The sequence below is a fragment of the Tachysurus vachellii genome, chromosome 9, assembly GCF_030014155.1.
Source record: "Tachysurus vachellii isolate PV-2020 chromosome 9, HZAU_Pvac_v1, whole genome shotgun sequence".
NCBI lineage: Eukaryota > Metazoa > Chordata > Actinopteri > Siluriformes > Bagridae > Tachysurus > Tachysurus vachellii.
This window is the reverse complement of record NC_083468.1, coordinates 5,145,537-5,167,801: the sequence shown is the minus strand read 5'-3', so window position 1 is coordinate 5,167,801 and position 22,265 is coordinate 5,145,537. Positions and strand designations below refer to the sequence as shown.

The 22,265-nt window shown below is 37.9% G+C and overlaps 2 protein-coding genes across 4 annotated transcripts in view; one reads left to right on the top strand and one right to left on the bottom strand.

Moving 5' to 3' along the window:
- The window catches only part of mob2b (MOB kinase activator 2b), a 42,415-nt gene extending 39,856 nt beyond the window's left edge, over positions 1-2,559 (top strand). For all 3 annotated transcript variants that reach the window (XM_060877440.1, XM_060877439.1, XM_060877438.1), the window contains exon 5: positions 899-2,559. In XM_060877440.1, coding sequence (XP_060733423.1) covers positions 899-1,170 — 272 coding nt within the window. In that variant the 3' untranslated portion in view covers positions 1,171-2,559. The remainder of the gene's footprint in view (positions 1-898) is intronic.
- Positions 2,560-2,752: 193 nt separating this feature from the next.
- The window catches only part of abcc8b (ATP-binding cassette, sub-family C (CFTR/MRP), member 8b), a 33,106-nt gene continuing 13,593 nt past the window's right edge, over positions 2,753-22,265 (bottom strand). Inside the window, 26 exon segments of the mRNA XM_060878554.1 lie at positions 2,753-2,891; positions 3,789-3,851; positions 3,938-4,071; positions 5,577-5,680; positions 5,832-5,940; positions 6,027-6,105; positions 6,211-6,341; positions 7,506-7,626; positions 7,718-7,831; positions 8,800-8,902; positions 8,999-9,091; positions 10,073-10,230; positions 10,977-11,046; positions 11,153-11,319; positions 12,955-13,199; positions 15,746-15,829; positions 16,707-16,842; positions 17,379-17,516; positions 19,182-19,262; positions 19,336-19,420; positions 20,264-20,410; positions 21,221-21,253; positions 21,365-21,470; positions 21,726-21,798; positions 21,887-22,021; positions 22,141-22,249. Coding sequence (XP_060734537.1) covers positions 2,754-2,891; positions 3,789-3,851; positions 3,938-4,071; positions 5,577-5,680; positions 5,832-5,940; positions 6,027-6,105; positions 6,211-6,341; positions 7,506-7,626; positions 7,718-7,831; positions 8,800-8,902; positions 8,999-9,091; positions 10,073-10,230; positions 10,977-11,046; positions 11,153-11,319; positions 12,955-13,199; positions 15,746-15,829; positions 16,707-16,842; positions 17,379-17,516; positions 19,182-19,262; positions 19,336-19,420; positions 20,264-20,410; positions 21,221-21,253; positions 21,365-21,470; positions 21,726-21,798; positions 21,887-22,021; positions 22,141-22,249 — 2,956 coding nt within the window. The 3' untranslated portion in view covers position 2,753.

Here is a 22,265-nt window from a genome sequence, read left to right as displayed (position 1 = left end):
AGTGGTGCCACAGAGACACTGATTCTCTTTCCCAAACCCAATAAACTACATTATTGGCCATTCATGGATGCAAATATGGAATTTATCTTATGTATTTTGGCCAGCGGATCACATGCCCACACTCGGGTACATAAAAATGAAGTTTGAAAGCTATAGATTAGTTTTTCTAAAACAGAAAGTTGTTCATATTAATACATTATCGTATCTTTTAGTAACCACTCATTTATACAGCAGATGCTTCATAGTCTCAGGCTAGATTATGATCTTGATTAAGTGTTCTATAGTGAAATGGAGAGTCTCAGTGGTCAGCGCTTTGGAGCGGTCAGTAATGTGGCTGTATGCTGGACACTTCAGAGTTGTTTTTATAAAGGGTGGAGGGTGCAGGGCGTAGTCATGATCACTTCCTGTCGGATCGAAGCCACGCTAACGGCTAGATCCGACCAATGAGGCTAATGAATTATGTATACATGAAATCTAGATAAAAGCCGAAATCTAGTATTTTGATTTTGTAATGAATAAAATGTTTATCTAATGGAGGAAAGAATTTGACAGAAAGGTTTGTTGAAAAATGATTTCTTTATTGTTGAGCTAAGGAAAGATCATGTGAAGTTTTTTGGTCATGTTTTGATATTTGTGTAACTACAGTGTAAGAGTAAAAGTGTTATTGATGCATTTTATTCAGAAAGATAAAAAAAATGGGCAAAAACAAACAAAATGCTAATCTAAGCATGTTAAAGTCTGTTTTGGTGTCATTCCGGTTATTACTAGATCTAAACCTCAGTTACTGTTGGTTCTTATTTTGGAAATTTACAGGTCCGCTCACTCGCTCTCTCTGTCTCTCACTCTCTCTCTCTCTCTCTCTCTCTCTCTCTCACTCTCTCTCACTCACTCTCTCCAGGCAAAGAGTTCCCCAACGCCTTCGATTCGTTGGTGAAGAAGATCTGCCGCTACCTTTTCCACGTGCTGGCACACATCTTCTGGTCTCACTATAAGGAGACAGTGGCCATGGAGCTGCACGGACACTTAAACACGCTCTACACGCACTTCATCGTCTTTATACGGGAATTCAACCTGATGGACCCCAAGGAGACGTCCATAATGGACGACCTGACCGAGGCCCTGTGTACGCCCTTGCCCCCTCCTCCACAGAACCACGTGACGGAGAGATGAGGCTCGCACTCGTCTCCTTTCCATCCCTCTGCTCACGGGAGGACCAAAGGCCACGCCCTTTCACCTCCTACAAACTTAGCTCTCTTTTTTACGACTCGGTCAGGATGGGTCAGCCTGGCCTACGGGCGGCAGCACACTCCCAGACCCCCCCCCTTCCTCTTCCAGAGGCTGTACTGTTCTGCGAGCCCTTTAACCAGGAAGCATTGACACCTTCACCTTCTTCCTTTTGTTTTGTTTTTGTTTATAGTTTGTTTGGTTTCCTTATGCCCATGTGCTAATTCGGGTGGGTTTGGAATACGGGATGATAGGTTTGGTTTGTCTCTTCTTCCTGACGTTAGCGCCTTCTATCCATCCATGTTAGAACAACAAGAAAGATGAGGAAGATAGTAGTGGCACTGCTTTTCTGTACAGTTTAAGAAGACTGAACTGTAGTCCTGGTCGTCTACAGAGTCTTCTTAATCATAATAATCATAATAATAAGGGTTTTTTTGGTTTTTTGTTTTTTTTACTTTGGAGGCACAAAAAGAAGTGTGAAATTCAGACCTTCAGGACCAGACAGTTTACCCCATAATAAGTCTGACTACTTTCCACACAAGATGCTCTTTAATCCAGGGTCTTACACAGTGGCTGCACCTTTTCTTTTTCTTTTTTTTTTTGAATATTTTAGATAATCTAGTCAGACCGTATGCCCTCGTCAGTGCTTCTCCAGCACCGGAGCGATCCGCAGGCAGGCGGCCATATCGGATCCATCTAGGAAGCAGCACCAGTCCGAAGGCCTCGCTTTGTGGTGCTTTTCCATTACGCAGCACAATGACAAAGACATTTTGTCTGCTACCTTTGTTCCATATCCTATATAAAAGGTACAAGTTACATCACAATTCCCCTCCGTGTTTAATTAAGAAAACAAATGATATAAAAAGAAACAGGTAAGGGAACAATTGGGTCAGGATCGAGGTTTCGCACCAGGCTCACTTTGCAAGGACACTTTCAAAAAACGGAGAAGTGGCAAAAGAATGTAAAATTAGTCTTTATGTATTTAAATGTTGGAAAAAAAAATATCCGGAGTGAGTGAGAGAGAGAATGAAAGGGAAAAAAAAGGTGTATGTAAACATGAAAGAGAAAGAAAAGATATTTTAAAGTCCTCCCTTCATCACTGTTCAGAGAGTTCTCTTGGGTTGAGCTTCTCTCATTTAGAGGGTTGGATGTTTTTCATTTTTAATTTATTTATCTTTTTTCCCCCCATTTGGTTTAGGTTTTGGCTTTTTTTTTTTTCCAGGACCCAGATTTGGCTTTCATTTTTATGTATTTTAATAATACTTAAGTTAAAAGCGATTTAATATTTTAAGCTCTGCAAATTATACCCTAATAAAATATTTAAAATGTCACTAATTCTCGTGTCGTTTGCATCATTTCTTCTAACGATTTGTACCGACGTTAACAGAGGAGTAATGATTAAAGAGTAGGAAAAGTAAGAGACTATTATTATTATTGTTGTTGTTGTTGGAAGGTTTATATTATTTCTCAGTGATAATACATTATCCAAATTATATACAGCTCATAATAAAAATCCTTTCATCCCGTAGTCACTTGTCTGCTCTGACAAAAGAATAGAAGATGCTGTCTTTCTGTTCCAGTAGGACGTTGGGTCTGTCGTATTCCAGAATGGCTCCACGCTTCATCACGATGACCACATCTGAGCCCAGGATGGTGTGCACACGATGCTGCAGTTTGATGCATAATATATTACATAAATCACCACGCATAAATCCAGAAAGTCATAAACCTATTAGAAACTTCTTTGGTCTGGTACATAAACCAACATTTTATCTGCATATATATTTTTTGCATGAAATTACATCCTGGAAATCTGCATGAATAAATAAGTCAGTGTCAGGAGATAGTTGAATCAGTGGCGGTTACTGATGTGTGAGTAGTACGTACGTATTACTATATAAATACTTTATTGCTTCTTAGATTGTTCAATAATTTGTTTTTGTTTTTTTTTTGTTTTTTTTTTTAGTAACAATTGTTAGCTTGATTAATTAGTTGAGTGTTCAGTATTTTTTTTTTTTTTGTATGTTTGTTTTTTAAATTGACTCTTCAATTCTTCAGTAGCTTATAACCTTAAATGATTCTTGGAGTAACCGATTCTTTGGTTTATCACCTTGACTGATTCTTAGATTCTCAAACAGAACAGTTTCTTACTGATACATAGGTGGATTGTTATAATGATTCTTAGCTTTATTTCATTCTTTGATTCTTCAACAGATTCTTTCCTTAAATGATTCTTAGATTTTTGAATCGATTCATAAAATGAGTCGATTGAGATTGATTCTTTGTTTCTTGGAGTGATTCTTAGACCAACTGAGCTGTGAGATCAATTTTTGAATCCTCAGATTTTTCAACAGATTCTTAGACAATCTTTAGTTTGTAAAATTCTTCGAGATCTTGTTGGAATGACTCTTAGAATGACTTAAATTATTTTTCTTTATTATTCGATTCTTAAAAATGTTTCTTGATTCATTCATCCATTGACTGATCGATTTGAACACTTAATACCTCAGTGTTTGGTGGTCGTGGATGAGGACTTTTAAGCTGATGTTTTTGTAGATACTTACAGCAATGTTTACAACCGTCCGGTCTGCAAAAGCAGTCATAACGACTTTTTGTAGAATGCTCTCCTATTCAGAAGCAGAAGGGTGTGGATGTTTAGAGCGCTTTATGTTCACCGTGTTGTGAGATATGTATTGTATATACGCTCTCTCACAGTGGCCATATCGATGGATGCTGTGGCTTCATCCATGATGAGGATGCTGCTCTTCCTCACAAACGCTCGAGCCAGGCAGAAGAGCTGCCGCTGTCCCTGGCTGAAGTTTTCTCCTCCCTCCGTCACCATGGCATCTAAGACATGGACAACAACAGTATTAACCTTTATTAGGTTACACAGGGTTCTCTTTAATGGCTAAAAAAATCCTGAGATTTAGTCACAAAACACAGGCTCAGGGTTGAAACATGAAAACAAAAATCATGTTTATTTAACTATTGATCCAAAAATCCTGTTATTAACTTGTACATAAGGGATTTTACTCAGAGATAAGATTCTTGATGTACATAAATATGCTGAAAAATATGCTCTGTACAGTATTGAGTAAGAAACCGAATCTCTTAATACATAAAAATTTCGAAATTTATTCTTTAATTCCCTAAATGTTTTTTTAGTTGATTCATTCATTCGTTTTAATTGTTAAGAGACAAGCAACATTTGACTATCTACATCAATCAAAACATATTAGAAGTATATTACAGTCATATTACATATATTACAGTGGTTACCATCCAGGAACAGTTGACCTCAGCCAACAGGAGCTTTGCTACAAGATCTTGCACTGAGAGATAAATGATATCAATCCCATATATGAGCAGATTCCTAATCGACAGCAGAATATAGAATAGAAACCTTTTATTTTGTCACATAGACATTATATCATGGTGAAATCCTTTCTTTATATATCCCAACTTTGGAGGTTGGGGTCAGAGCACACGGTCAGACACGATACAGCATCCCTGGAGCAGAGAGGATTAAAGGCCTTGCTCAAGGGCCCAAAAGTCGCAACATTGCTAGGGCTTGAACACTGATCTCCAATCAACAACCCAGAGCCTTAACCATGTGAGCTCCCACTGTCCCCAGAATTCGAACTGATTTGTAATTTGAGATATAAAGCTTAGATTAGTTCATTTAAATTTTTTTTAAAACAACTGTCTTTATGAAAGGGGGCACGGTAGCTTAGTGGTTAGCATGTTCGCCTCACACCTCCAGGGTTGGGGGTTCGATTCCCGCCTCCGCCTTGTGTGTGTGGAGTTTGCATGTTCTCCCCGTGCCTCGGGGGTTTCCTCCGGGTACTCCGGTTTCCTCCCCCAGTCCAAAGACATGCATGGTAGGTTGATTGGCATCTCTGGAAAAATTGTCCGTAGTGTGTGAGTGCGTGAGTGAATGAGAGTGTGTGTGTGCCCTGCTATGGGTTGGCACTCCGTCCAGGGTGTATCCTGCCTTGATGCCCGATGACGCCTGAGATCATCCCGATGACGCCTGAGGCACAGGCTCCCCGTGACCCGAGGTAGTTCGGATCAGCGGTAGAAAATCAATGAATGTCTTTATGAATGTAGAATAAGACTAAAAGATCGATAACAATTAAATTCCTGAAAAAGGTATAAATAGAAAAATTAAACTGTGCAACTTATAGTAAACAATCTATTTAAAATGCTGTCATGTAACTATAAAAAAAATGTTCATCTTCATTCTAATGCTTCATTCTTCGATTTAACAGATACGTTTGATTGCCCGCCCACCCTTGCATTCTCAGAGAGCTAAGATCTTAGAGGCAAAGAACAAGTCCTCAAGCTCTCACTTAGTCCTCCAGGTAAAGCTTCCACCACTGGAGTGAGCTGGGCGATATCCAGAGCTTCCCACAGCATCCGGTCAGTGGCTTTTCTCTCTGGATCCAGATTGAATCTTAAACAAATTCCAAAAATTGATCAATCAGTAAAAGAACATTCATTGACGAATAATTCAAGTAATATATCGTCTAGCTCTGATACAACAAAAAACAAAAAGATACCAGTATTCACCGACACGGTTACACGCTAAGATCAATAAGACTTACCGAATTGTTCCACTGAATAAAATGGGGTCCTGAAGAATGATAGAAAATTTGGAGCGCAGGGTTTGAAGTGGCAGTTTAGCAATGTCAATCCCGTCAATAATAATTTGACCTTGAAGAAAATAACAGAAGGTCACCAAGCCTAGAAGATTCCTGTGTAATACTGAGAAGAACAAAAAAAAAAAAAAGTAAACGTACCCTCGCACGTGTCTACCATTCGGAAGAGTGCCAAGGAGAAGGAAGACTTTCCACTTCCTGTTCGTCCACATATACCCACCTGTACGGATATAAATACAGACACGTATAACTACATAACTAATAGGAATGTCTCAGAGAGAGTCAGAAAGCAAGTAATGCTGTGTGTGAGTTTTAATGATGTTGCCTTTTGTCCAGGTTTGATGTGAACATTGACACGCTTGAGGACGGGTTTTAGGCTGCTGTCGTATCTCACGCTCAAATTCTTGATTTGGATCTCGCCATATTTGGGCCAACCTGCTGGAATCTGGGCTGGAGCTGGAATAACAAACCAAACAACTAAATCAAGTTCTTTGTGAATTGCTCCAAATTAGCTAAATCAATTGCGTTTGAGTACGCAAATAAAATGACAAACATTATATTATGTGCGCATATCATAGGATATAAAACTTTATTTTGTCACATATACATTACAGTCAAATGTTTTCTTCACATATCACAACTTTGGTTGTTGGGCTCAGGCATGATACAGCGTCACTGGAGCCCAAAGGGTTAAGGGCTTTTCTTAAGGGCCCAACAATGGTACAGTAGCTTGGCAGTGCTGGGGTTCGAACCCTGATCTTCTGAGCAACAACCCAGAGCCTTAACCTCTTGAGATCCACCACTGCCCTATAACGTCCTATAATCATTAGAGTCTACTGTAGGTTAGTTCCTGGAGATTTATCATATTATATGATATACTCTATCAAATCTATCTAAGCTATTCTAACTTTTTTTTGTGGTGGCATGGAGAAAGGTAAAAAGGGATACAATAATGACTAAGCTAAATCTAAATAAATTACATTTAAATAAATTAGATTTCTGTCTAGATCGTGGCTTAGATTAAATGTACTAAGTATTCAGCAGCTGTGGTTTATAAATCTTTCTTTCTTTCTTTCATTCTTTTTTCATATAACGGCTTTATTCAAATAACTACAAAAATTCTGCAATGGAGTAAAAACCACTGACATTCAATCGATCCTGTGAATAAAGTCTCTATTAGCCTCTGAAAGGTCCTCTGGTTAATTCAGCCAAATCTGATTCACTTCTATTCAGAAAATGTGGGAAAAGTTCAAGAGGGCGAATAGTTATGCAAAGCACTATATATCTTCCATCAAAACCATTGTTTCTAAAACTTTATTCTTTAATTCCCTAAATGTTTTTTTAGTTGATTTGTTCATTCGTTCTCATTGCTACCAGAGAGGCAACATTTGACTATCTACATCGATCAAAACATATTCTAAGTATATGACAGTCAGAGTCCTGGTGGTTACCATCCAGGAACAGTTGACCTCAGCCAACAGGAGCTTTGCTACAGGAGCTTGAACTGAGAGATAAATGAAATCAATCCCATACTGTATATGAGCATAGATTTAGCAGGTGTACAGTACTTTGCATTTACACGATCGATACTCATACACTCATCGGTTCTCATCCACACACTCATTTCTCCGGTGTAGTTCTCAGGCTCCGTGTTGAGCAGACTGCTGATTCTCTTCACACAACCAAGCTGCACCTCCATATCAGCCAGGTTACGCACCATCCAGTTCAGGTAGTTCGACACCTGAGATATCAGGCACACAACCATGTTTCAGAATGTGCAAACACGTAAATGTGAGTCTTGTTTAATGTGTGTGATGGACAGGAAGCTTTACCATGAGAGCGTATGTGAGGCCCAGACCTACTAGTCCAGCTGAGAGCTCACTGTACAAAGCGCTGCTGATGGACGCCACGGCTGCTATCAGCACCACAAAGGCCCCGATGTACTCCTGATGAGTCAAGATTAAACCTGTTACTATGGTTACGCAGCGAGAAAGGTCTCAGCTTTGTATGTTATGTTATGTTTGTGTGAGTCAGGCAAGTTTTTCTGTTCTGTTTTATTTAGGTGTTTGTTCTAAACATTGCATTAAACAAACATTATCCTCGTGGAAGATTTAACCTTGTCGTAGATGCAGAAAGATAATTTAGCAAATCGGTGTAAGACATCAGTGCAGACATTTATAAACTGTCCAGTTTGTATGCAGGCACAATGTGCACACTGGCATTTCAATATCTCATCCAACTGCTGCTATAATTTAAGTGTATTTATGTCTACAAGAACCCTGTTTGTTTACAATCCTCTATCTTTTGCACATACTGTATAATATACAGAATGCAAACTGTTCGGTGCTATTTTCTGTATTTGTCCTGTAATGTTTTGTATAGTCTTTTTTGCGCTAGGTGCACTTTAGCTAACTTTAGCGAAATCCTGTTTTATGTAGTACCATAGTCCTTGAGACTCACTATGGTTAAAAAGAAAATAAAAGCTTCTTGACTTGACTCTTGCTTTGGAGTGACAAAAGAATTAGTTGGAAAATAAAAAATTCATATTGGCCGGCGGGCCACATATGAGAGCCAACATTTGCCATAGATCAACAAGATCTATCCACTGAATGTATAAAGCTGCCATGTAACAAAGCAATGGAGGAAGCACTGAACCCTAGCCTCAGAAATTATTGTTTGATAGACATTTACAGTAGCTAATGAGGATCAACCAAAATGAAAAATAAAATTAAATTATCTATATACATCCTAGCATATATCATACTACGGCAATTGGTCGTCTCCATTCGTATGGTAAGTCCAAAACATTACTGAGTGTAACGAGTCATGATCTACTGTACATCACTTGGCACAAATAGCATTATTGTGATTATTTATCTATTTGTTAACATATTCATCGATGGCTTGGTTTTACCATGCGAACTTCGAGCCAGCGATTGGCTGCTGTGAGGAAGAGCGAGGCGATGTTATTGGCATCTGAGTACTCCAAAAATTTCTTCTTAAATTTTTGCTCGTGTCTGCAACCAAACAGAAATCAAATCATTGTCTAGGTAAATTATTAAATAATGAAAATAGTCTAGATAACGTTTCAGTTTTAAGTGTGTGTAGTGTACCTAAAGGCTCTGATGGTGGTGAGACCCTCTATAGTCACTGAGTAATGGGATAGTAGGGGGATCTGGGTGCTGTCCTCTAACTGCTGTAGATCCCTACACATAAAACACACACACACACACACACAATGCTGATCCTTGTTGCAAATGTTGAGAAATGCCAATGCAAATGTTGAGAATTACTTTGTGGTCTAGATGAACTCTATAAAAGTTGTGAAAACTTCATAAAAGTTCTGAAAAGAACAAAATAACAAAAATGATCGATTTGAAGAACAATCTAAGAGCACCTATAGATTGATTCATTATACTTGCAATAAATCTTCCAGTAATGCAGCTTAGCCACTGCAGAGTGTCAGCTAACTCTACTTTTATAGGGGGACATTTCTTATTTCTTTTGCAGGGCTGACACGTGTCACGCATTTGGGTCTTTAGTCACGTTCTCCCGCCACCCATCGTATTTCTCACGCAGAAAAACCTTTGTGACTATTTATCATATATTTAATATGCCGCAGCGCCCAAAGTGTATCAGTCCGCACCGCTATGGAACCGGGCAGGAATCAAGCGTGTCTCCCCTGGAGTTCTTAGTCGAGCCTGACACTTATCAGCCAATCAAAAATAGAACCTACACAATAGCCAATCAGAAAATAGCACTGGGTGTAAATCTGGGTAAGATTTAACTCAACAACCAATGAAAAAAAAACATTAGCGAGGGTATTTTCGATGGTCGGTTTGAACAAAAGAGATATCACGCTTGCCTTCAAAACATGAGAGCCCTGCTTTTGTCTTACATGGATGTCTCAGAAGTTCGCTTACAATACATTTTTTTTTCCTGAGATAAAAGGATTTTTAGGAATATCACATTTCTTGTGTAAAAACTCCTGCAAATTCATTCATAAATTCATTCATATAATAATTGCTGGATACATGAGGCCCACGTTTATCCAGAACAATTAGTAGATATCTTTTTTTGGTACTAACTCAATTAAACATTTAAATCCAGCATTTAAACTCAAATTAATCCTGACTGCCATAAATCATAAAACTGATGATGCATGGACTAATCAGTGGAGAACCCACCTGGATGCCACCCGGAAGTACTTCTGAATAAAGTAGCAGATGATGGCTAATGGGAGCAGAGCGATGAGGAAGACTGGGGTGATGTAGGATATGATGCCGACCGCCGACACACACAGCAGGGTGGAGCGGCTCAGACACTCAATGGTAACCGGGATGTGCTAGATTTAATTCAATTTAGTTTGTTAGTGTAGTGATTATTGTTTTTGAATAAATCCTCTATCCACATGTGTACTCCAGAACAGAGTTTATGTATTGTAGGCTCTTAAGATCTCAACCTTTCAGAGGAAAAAACAGAAAGTCCTAAGAGGCCATGCATTATTAAATTATTTACTTTCTTATTTTCTCGTTATCGCAGACCTCACAGACTTCATCTTAAGTGTCGGACACTTATGTGGAAGTTTGTCAAGGAGTCCATGATGCTGCGTTACTGAGCTTTTCCTGCCTATAGAGCATGATCTAATGCCGAGATCATGAGAAAACAAGAGAGAAAAAGATATATAATAATGCATAGCTTCTTAGGACCTCTGTACACATGACATCACTCCTTCACTGATTAATTTTTCTATAACAGTATATCATAAATCGCTTTACTCCTTACTAAGCTCTTCATTTACAAATAACTTTTAAAGAACCCCAGAATTTTTTTAAATACATTTATAGTACGAACATTCACTGAGTCTCTGAGCAAGTGCTCATAGATTATATGCAGTTAGTATGATAACATTTTAATGGTTATTAATTAATGGTAATTACACACTATTAAATATCAAAGTTATGGATTAGGTGGAAAAAACTAGCGTTTCTAGATTCTATCTTCTCACTGTATGGAAGTAGTTTCTTGAAAACAATAATCTATGTCTTAGATTATTATGTCTATGATCTGTGTCTATGTCTATGATCTAACCTGATCGATGACGTTGATGTCACCAGAGAATCGGTTCAGAATATTCCCAAGAGGAGTCGTCTCAAACAACCTGAAAAGTTTGAATACTGAAACTCTGTTTAAGAACTACAAGAAGTTGAAATCTCGAAATCATTACTCAGTAAAGAAAAGGCTGTTGTTTGTTAGGGAACTTTTACCTCATCGGAGCGAGGATGATGATACGGAGAAGACTGCAGTGGAGCTCCTGTGCCACCCGAAGTCCCATCCACTCCACGGCCACAGATGTGATTAAACATAACACGATACCAAGAAAACACAAGCCACAAAACACCTGCAGGTTCAGGGAATGACTCAGCACACAGTTCTGGGGTCAGAGAAAGAGAGAGAGAGAGATGGAGAGCGAGAGATGGAGAGAGAGAGCGAGAGATGGAGGGAGAGAGAGAGAGAGAGAGAGAGAGAGAGAGAGAGAGAGAGAGAGAGACAGAGAAATGGAGAGAGACAGAGAAATGGAGAGAGATGGAGATGGAGAGAGAGAGAGACAGAGAAATGGAGAGAGATGGAGATGGAGAGAGAGAGACAGAGAAATGGAGAGAGATGGAGATGGAGAGACAGAAATGGAGAGAGAGGGAGATGGTGAGAGAGAGAGATGGAGAGAGAGAGAGCAAGAGAGTGAGAGCGAGAGAGAGAGAGAGAGAGAGAGACAGAGAAATGGAGAGAGATGGAGATGGAGAGAGAGAGAGACAGAGAAATGGAGAGAGATGGAGACAGAGAGAGAGAGAGAGAGAGATATATATATATATATAGAGAGAGAGAGAGAGAGAGAGAGAGAGAGAGACAGAGAAATGGAGAGAGAGGGAGATGGTGAGAGAGAGAGATGGAGAGAGAGAGCAAGAGAGTGAGAGCGAGAGAGAGAGAGAGAGAGAGACAGAGAAATGGAGAGAGATGGAGAGAGACAGAGAAATGGAGAGAGAGGGAGATGGAGACAGAAAGAGAGAGAGAGAGAGAGAGAGAGAGAGAGAGAGAGAGAGAGAGAGAGAGAGAGAGAGAGAGAGACAGAGAAATGGAGAGAGATGGAGATGGAGAGAGAGGGAGATGGAGACAGAGAGAGAGAGAGAGAGAGAGAGAGAGAGAGAGAGGGAGATGGAGAGAGAGAGAGAGACAGAGAAATGGAGAGAGATGGAGATGGAGAGAGACAGAGAAATGGAGAGAGAGGGAGATGGAGAGAGAGAGAGAGAGAGAGAGAGAGAGAGAGAGAGAGAGAGAGAGAGAGAGAGATGGAGATGGAGAGAGAGAGAGACAGAGAAATGGAGAGAGATGGAGATGGAGAGAGAGAGAGAGAGAGAGAGAGAGAGAGGGAGATGGTGAGAGAGAGATGGTGAGAGAGAGATGGTGAGAGAGAGAGAGAGAGAGAGCGAGAGAAAGAGAATATAATAAGTAATAGTTGAGTGAGACACTTCTTTAGTTTGCCGCTAATATGATGAGGTTCATTGAAATTAACATTTAAACTCAAATGAATGGTGACTGCCTTCATAAATCAGGTAAAGTGCTAATATGGTATAGAACCCCATCCAGGGGCCCCTAAGTCCATAAGTATAGACCCCAGGCTCCCCACAAGCCTGGGTAGCATACATGGTTCAGAATATGGATGAATGGATTATTATTCATTTTACAAACAGCAAACTTATATTTTCATGGTTGAAAAAAACATTCTGGGATCGTTGTTATGGCATTGAGCACTGATCACTGAAGGGATCCTGAATACTTTTCGACAAGACTTTGATGTGTGTGTGTGTGTGTGTAATGATAAGTAGGTTTTATTGGTATATCCCTCATCCAATGAGCTTCTTCTGAACGGTAGAATGGAATTGAAGATATTTTCCTACTTTCGTTATATAACATTACGCTACATACAGTAGCTGAATTTTACACCATTCATGCTACTAGAACTAGGATGGTTCTTAGATGGCTGAGACACTTTAAAAGACATCATCGTCCACACCTGTGAGGTTGTGCAGTTTCTCTCTGCGCTGTCCAGACGAGCTGTGATGGCCTGAGACGTCCAGTGGGCGAGCCAGTAGTCTATGGCTAGCATGAGTGAGTGTTTGGTGAGCTGTGACAGGATGAGAAGTGAAAGCAGCAGGAGGCCAGCTGTTCGTAGGTACGTCCCTAACGAGCCCCACAGCATCGTGTTCCTCTGACGCAGCTCGGTTGTCAGGCTGTCCTCATCTGTACACAGGGATCCATCTTTGGGGAACAAACACTGTAGTCAGACTGGAGTTTCTCATTTCACAAAGGTTTAGTGTAGCTCATGAAAAGCTGGCAGAAATTTTAAAACATCTCAGAACGTAATGTGTAATAATGCAATAATGCGTTTTATTAACACCAAAGCCATCAGTGTTAAATGAACACAGACTTCGTTGAGTGTTTGTAGCTGGGAAACTGAAATAACACAAAGAAATTGTTGAGATTAAGACCAGTGGTATTCAGGTCAAATTTGTAAAACTCTTTATAAACATGCAACATTCTGGGTATGAAATTATGACTGACATAAAGTGGTGACAGTTGTTACTCTTTAATGCTTAACCATCTGGGTCCGTATTCATTACAATTCTTAGTGCAAAGTGACGTTAATCTAAGTTTTTTTTTTTTTTTTTTTAGAAAAGTGGGCGATTCCCATTAAAATTAAAGAGAAGATCCCAGTAAAGATAAAAGTTGTTCATAAAGCATCTTAAGACCTCATAAGGTCAAAAAGTGTTAGAAGTTAGGAGGGATTTTAACTTCTCCTATCAGAGGAAAAAATGACTAAAAGGTGAAGAGGGTGAAGAAATGTATTGTGTACAATATTTAATAATGATAGTGAGTTAATAAGATGAGAGAGATTAGAGCATGTATTGATTATTTTTGTGACCAATCATATTAGAGATAACATCTAAGACACAGCACAGAAACGTCATTATATATATATATATTATATTATATTATTATATATATTATAAGAGATGGCTTATAATAGACCATATATTTTAAAAGGGCTCTAATTTTTTTTTAAAAATTGGACAACCGATCACAGTCTTCAAAAGAATGTGTCATACCTAGGGGCTTAAGCCCCGCCTCCTCTCTAAGATAAAAGTATATTGTATATTCTGTATATTCCTTCCTAAATTTGGTTCTTTGGTTCAAATCTTTATGAATACGGGTCCTGGTCTAATTCAGTTCAAGAGAAAGAAAAAAAAAAAAAAAAAAAAAAAAAAAAAAAAAAAAAGAGTCTGATTAGGGAACCACTGTTTATATGCTAATAATGTGATAACCATACTTATTTCCAAGCCTTAGTACATGCTTTCAGTAAGTATGTAAATGATGGCAGTAAATAATAAATAAATAAACACTTGCAGGACATGCTGTTATTTGAAATAAATATTTTCGGAATAGTAAGAGAAATTTCATTTTGTGTCGGGCCACATCACACCAGCACATATTTCATAACAGCACACATACTTTTATTCTTACTGTATATGATATTAACATACTGTACTACATCAATAATTAACATACTGTACACTCTAGAAAACCCAACACACAAACTTTTCTACTCTGCACATCATATGACGACTACGGAAACGTAGGTTACATATGACACTAATTATCACACAATAATAAAATACTTCTACATAAAATAGATATTTGGTTTAATAATTCCTAAACAACCCATGCAATAGTGCTTCATTGTGCTAGAGATGCAGAGAAGCATGCCATCCCAACCTTTAACCTGTCTGACAGTAAGAAAAGAGGCTGGAGAGATCCAAAATGTCCGCACAGGGGAAGCCATGATGGAAAGAACAACAACAGATATAGAGCAAAGAACAACTGCAAACACACACACACACACACACACACACACACACTGCACAAAAAGTACAGAAAGCATTGAAAGAAAAGGATACAGTAAACGCATTGTTAGTTATTTCTTCCCTTATGGATAATAATTAAAATATAAAGATGATTTATGGAATTGGTTGTAAAGTTTCTCATTTCAGAAGTCTGCACCATTACTACTAGTACTGTCAGGGGTGTAATTATTCTCTATACTGGTATGATAGTACATCATGATTAGCAACAGTAATAGAATTATATTAAGATAAGCATAAATGGTGGTGGAATGAACTTCCCCTAGAGGTCCGGACAGCTGAGTCACTGGATATTTTCAAGCGGCGGTTGAAAACCTACTTATTCAGGAAACACTTCAACTAGCACTTCTTTCCTTATCTTTCGCATTTAAAAAAAAAAAAAAAAAAAAAAAAAAAACAACCTTTGACACTTTTTCATTGTAACTTTGAACAAATGTTTTAAACTCATGGTATCTTAAGTATGTAACTTAGTGAGCCAGCATTAATGTATTCAATGTTAGAGATTTAAGCACTTATGTACGTCGCTCTGGATAAGGGCGTCTGCCAAATGCTGTAAATGTAAAAATAAATTGATGACATCAGACATTATTTCCATGTGCAGAATTCCCCTTAATACAATAATTAGTAGAAGATTTGCCATCATTTCTTCTTTTTGAACAAACAAGGTGAAAATGGTGGCATGGCATCATTTTAGAAGATTCCAGAAACAAATGATATAATATCTAATGCTATACAAAATATCTGCAGTGTTGTATGATATATAAAATGCCTAAACTGAAACTTATTCATTTTCGCTTCGTTGATGGTTCATGTCTCTCATGCTGAAAAAAATTAACTGATTAAAAGCTCATGTAGTTCTTTTATATGCACATGCTGAGACGTTACCTTCGTCCTCATCCTCTGTGGCAAGTGTGTCTCTGGAATACATCCTTCGGAAACTTTTCCTCTTCAGCTCCACGGCGTTCTCCTGTGAGAGAAACACAGAGGCCATGCTGAACACTTGACATCTTCCTATTGGGGAATTACATTTAAATCTGGTTTTAAAGATTACTTTTCCTTTAATTCACGGCTCCGATTTTCTAAACTTATCCTCTCCACATTTAGCACAGCAGCTCTCTATACAAGTCAGATATCATTGTTTTGGTAGAAAAATGTATGAAATGAGATTTTGCTATTTTATTTATTTGTTTATTTATTTGTTTATTTATTTATGGACCATTTATTTAGTTAGTTAGTTACATACTCACTTATTTATTTATTGACTTATTTATTTATTTAGTTAGTTAGTTACATACTCACTTACTTACCTACTTATTTATTTATTGACTTATTTATTGACTTATCTAGTTAGTTAGTTACATACTCACTTATTTATTTATTTATTTGTTTGTTTTATTTTTTATTTATCTAGTTAGTTAGGTAGTTATCCATCCATCCACCAGAATAACCGAACTTTCCTACAGCCCAGTGTATAAATGACTTCTCCCATGTTCTCCCAAAAACAAACTGCATGAAAAATGAACAGTTTTCATTTAAATAAGCCTTTAAAGACATTTATATAATTTATGTATTTGTCAGGTCGTCATTGTAAATGAGAACTGCTTCTCAACTGACTCACCTGGTTAAAGAAAGAAAGGAACAGTGAACAACAATGAACTGCAATCAATCAGTTAATAAAAAACACAATTACTAATTAATATTATAAAAAAAAACTATACTGTATACAACAAATTGCTATTACAAGGCTCTACATCACAATGTGAAATTCCCTTTTCTAATGTAAATGGATGTCTACCATATTAAACAGTAGCTGACAAAGCGATCAAATTCACCTTATAGATGAGATGGAAAGTGTTTCATTTCATCACCTTGTTTTGTCTGTTCATCAGCGTTTTCCAGTGTTCAAACAGTTCAAGCTCAGCACACTGGATGTCCTTTAAGGTCCCTTGTGTCTGGACTGTCCCATCCTTCATCGCTATGATCTTAACGATCGCAGAATATAAACAGAATGTTGGAACAATATAATAACAATATAATAACTTCACGGTATGAAATGTAAAAATGATGGATTTACCAGTGATTTCGTGTGAGCTGCCAGTTTGTCCACACAATGCATTAGAAGAATCAGTATGATGATAAATTGTGTAATATATTAACAGGTGTATTATGTGAAATCGTTGCACTGATTTATATCTTTTTGCTGTGTAGCATTGTGTTAAACACACTTGGAGCAGCCTGTCTGTGGCTAATTGAAGTGCACTGCAGTGTGTTTTTTGCTGCACAAATAACCTTTTTTTTTAACTTAAAATAGTCACATATTTTTTTAATTACTAATCAACTACTAAAAATTACTACTACTAATTATCAACTACTGTATTGCTACCAATACAGAGCCATGTTACTTGTGTATATATATATATATATATATATATATATATATATATATATATATATATATATATATATATATATATATATATATATATATATATATATATATCAGATGTATAGTTCTCACCCAGTCTGCATGTGGTAAGTACTGCAGTTTGTGTGTGACCAGCACCACCGTCCTTTTCTCCTGTCTGAGGAACTTAAGTATTCCCTCCAGCATCAGGTGGTCACTCAGGTGAATGTCCAGCGCGGAGAAAGGGTCATCCTAAATGCAACAGATTACCGGTCGGAATAAACGGACAATGTTTAATAAACGGATATGTAGAAGATGCACAAGGACTGGTCAGATTTTTGAAGAAATGTTTATTACCATTAATGTGTGCCTCAGCATTCATTCATCCTTAGTGTCTAGCTGGGCAGGGCCAGAGGGGTACAGGCTACAATTTTTCCCAGTTTCCTACTATTCCCAGTTTAGCCATTTCAATTTAAAGATGTCCTGCCACACGTATTTCATTACTTTTGTGGTAATGTCTGAAGTTTACCATGGACTCTTTTTTGTGGAAATAATGCCTTGGTTACCTTGTTTCAAGCCATTCTAGTGTGGTATAGAAAGCCTGCAGGAAGACTCAGCTCGATTTGCACCAGTTCTCATGAATATTCAAATGAGCTATGCTGCTTGGCTCCGATTGGCTAACCGCTAGGATATGACAGCATGACTATTCATTCACCCAGCGCAATAAGTAGCCTAGGCTAGAGGAAATTTGTTTACAATCACCTTGAATTGCGGCAGAATGGCTTCTTCACAAACCCGTTGACGTTCAGCCATCCTTGCTGTATAGGAAACTCACTGAGTTACACGAATTCTGGGGGCGCGGTCACAAGTGGGAGAGCTCATGAATAGTAATGAGCTCAGTCACTCTGACGTGCGATGGGTTGGCACTCCGTCCAGGGTGTATCCTGCCTTGATGCCCAATGACGCCTGAGATAGGCACAGGCTCCCCGTGACCCGAGGTAGTTCAGATAAGCGGTAGAAGATGAATGAATGTCTTTGGTCTGTAACTATAACTGCCATAATCACTTCTGCATTCAACAGAAAAGACTTCTTATTAAAACTAGAATGAATTCAGACATTATACTGATGCTCAAATTTATAAGTTGGTCAAAAGCTTCTGGTTACAAAATGAAACCTTACTATACCGTTGCCCATGTGTATTTCGCCTCATAAGGGATAAATTCATTAATTCATTTTCTACCGCTTATCCGAACTATCTCAGGTCACGGGGAGCCTGTGCCTATCTCAGGCGTCATTGGGCATCAAGGCAGGATACACCCTGAACGGAGTGCCAACCCATCGCAGGGCACACACACACACTCTCATTCACTCACGCAATCACACACTACGGACAATTTTTCCAGAGATGCCATAAGGGATAAATTTCAATTTAAAATTGTCAAATTTAAATAAGCCTTTAAAGACATTTATATAATTTATGTATTAGTTGCTCTGTGACAATTCCTATTGTTAGAAGCGGTATACAAACTGCATTAATTTGAATTAACAAACTGTCTGTTAACATGTTCGTCTTGTCTAATGACAGACCTATAGTCTGTAATCAGCATGAAGTGACCTCAGGGGGAAAATTGAGACAAACACAACCAGAAAAATTGAGATTTCATTTATGTTTCTTCGTTGCCATTACCTGTGACTGTAATCCTATCCTGCCATCTGATTGGTGGATTTAGATGATCATAGTAGCAGTCACAATTTTTTTAAATTAATGTCAGAACATAGATGTTGGCTATCATCATGTTATGTGTCCCATCTTTTCAAATCATGGCCAGAGATTTCTTTTTTAGTGTGCTATTTTTGGTCCACAAAATCAGGTTATAAATCATAAAGCATGAACCAGATACTGTACGTGGCACTCACCAGGAACACCACTTTAGAATGCTGATAAAGAGCTCTGGCCACACTGATGCGCTGCCGCTGGCCACCAGACAGAATAATTCCCTGAGAAAGAGACAGAGAAACCTGAACAACCACACACATACACCTATATACACACACACACACAAACACGTACCCTTTCTCCGACCACGGTTTGGTCTCCTTGTGGAAGTGCGTCGAGATCAGGCTGGAGCTGGCATGCCTCGATCACTTCTGCGTACCTGAAGACAAAATACACTTTAATACCCATGCAAACGTGCTGTTTTATAATGTTTACCTTCATGAATATCGTTTTTTTAACTTGCATTATTTTTACCCCTGTCTTCAGCATATATATAATCCATTAATTAATTCATTCAGCTCTACCTCCATTTCTGCTCCTGTAAGATTGTTAAAAGTTCTTCTTCTACAGTAAATAGAGCCATAAAATACTATCGGTGCATCAAATTGACATCATTTGCCTGCGGCAAAACTTACATAAGCTCCAGCACACTTCTAAACGATTTTGCTGGACACGTAGGGCACTTAATAAGGAAGTCTTGTGGAGGATTTAATATGGCAGGTCTTGCTAAGGGGCTTGAAAGCCCTATTCAAACAGCATTAGTTTCACATGTGTAGGCATGGCTATACAAATGTACACGCTACAGTATATTCACGCATGAAGATATTTTTCCCCCAATCCTAGTTACTGTACTGATTGTGATATTCACAACACAACAAAGCACTAAAGATTTTAGAAAAGAGAAAATCTTCTGTGCATTGGGTCCTAATACAAAAAATATAAAAAGCCACGAGTGCCTGAAAAGGGGAAGTTTTTTTTTCTTCTCATTCCTCAGAAGGCAATTTACTAAGTAGACAAAAGCATTTCAATTTGTTTCAGGGTCGAGATGAAACCAGGCTGAATGAGGTATTGTGTTTGTGCAGAGTAGTGTGCTCGCTCCACTGAAGCACACAGCACATTTCTGTCTATCAGCAGCCCTGGCTTTTCACTTGACTAACCATGAAATGAAAAAAAACACGAAGAAACATGGTAACTGCTCAATCAGAGCTGTGGTGCTCTGTACCTTTTCTTGTTAGGGGCCATGTCGAACAAGATGTTCTCCTCCACTGTGGCGTTGAGGAGCCATGGCCTCTGGGAAACGTAGGCCACCGAGCCTCTCTTCCTACAAATCAAATCCAGGGACTCATGTAGGAATAATAATTTAGGAGAACTGAAACTGAATCAATAATTTGCTTGTAATGAGCAGTATATACAATACATACTCTGGTGCTTTAGGGCCAGCAACGTTATTAACAAACAATCTGGAAACGAGAGAAAAATAAAACGCAATCAGTAAGTACATTTTATATAATTCATTAAAATGATCGTTTTTAAATGATAGAAAAATAGTTTTCTACTGTACAGAGAGATAATATATAATATAGAAATGTAGATAAATAGACAGCACTTCTATTATTTGTCTGATGTGCCTAGGTTAAAGTTAGGGTTAAGGTTAAAAAATAATAATAATAATAATAATAATCTTTTGACATGCACACAAACACACAAATATATTTTGAGCATGACATATGACATTTTACAACTATCTAGGAGTATAACAAAGTATTGATGTTCAAATATCGAAGTACTATTATTATTATTATTATTATTATTATTATTATTATTATTATTGTTGTTTTTATTTATTATTACTATTATTATTATTATTATTATTATTATTATTATTATTATTAGTTATTGTTATTGTTATTGTTATTATTAATTTATTTATTTAAAATTAGTATTTATTTATTTGTTTCAATGTTTAATGTTTAATGTCAAAATTGTACTGTAGGCTGACTGATCATTCTCCACTTTCTTTCCCCTTTACTATTTTCACCTGTGTTAATAACATTTGTAGACAATTACTGCAACTGTAGAAATATATTAATTAATATATCATCTTTTTCTGTTAAATTTTAAACCTTTAGATATGGAAAAAGTGTCAGACTCAAACCATTTGCAAAATCTTGTACTGTACCTGTTATTCTCTTCCTCTTCCTGATCTGGTAATCTGTTGGATGTATATACACAATATATTGCATTAATATGTTAATTATTATTACTAATTATAATTGTCAATAAACACAGCAAAGCGGCATTTGAGGTGTGATCTGTGTGGTACTTGTTCCATGTGACACTTCCTGAGATCTTCTGCATTTCCCCCAGAGCTGCTAACAGTAGGGAGGATTTTCCGCATCCTACCTGTCCTACTATCATAGTCAATGCTCCTATAACACACACACAAACACAATAAAAAATCATCTAGCAAAATGTACCATTCGTCTTCAGGAAGTGCTTTAATCTGGATTGTGGTGAACCACAGGCTTGTCCTGGGAACACTGGGAATGAGATGGGAATAAACCCAGCATAGGTTGTCAGTCGATCACATGGCACATACGTTAACATTTTCCACATACATGGAAAACTGCATATAAACAGAGATCCTGGAGCTACAAGATTCATTAAAATAATGCACAACTTACCAAAAGGAACCTTTATGTCAATGTTGGACAGAGTGGGACATCCCTGAGTCCAGGTGAAGTAGCCATTCACAATCTACCGTATATACATTTTTTCCATTATTCAACATTTAAGTAAGTCAAATAAAACCAACATCTGGGAATAAACTGGAAATGAATGCTACCTTGAGACAGATATTCTCCTCATTTCCAATAGACACGCTCAGGTTCGGATCCTGCGGTGGTATATTACTGTTCTTGTCCTGTTTGGCTTTGTTCTTCCGGTTAACCAGCTTCGAGGCTTGAAGTTGCAACACATACTACAAACAAATAAGAACAAACATTATCCTTCGTCCCGTTAGTGCGGATGTAGCGTTTGCCGTTACATTCGGTTAGAATATTCTCGTGAAATCTGAAGATGGTTGTAGCATGTACTCACAACCGACTTTATGTTGCTGTGGTGGTTTGTATCAGTTGGCGTGGGGGTTTTGGGGTCTTGATCAGGTTCAATCTCTTCGCTAGCAAAGAATTCACTAAGTTTCTGCACACTGAAACAGACAGATG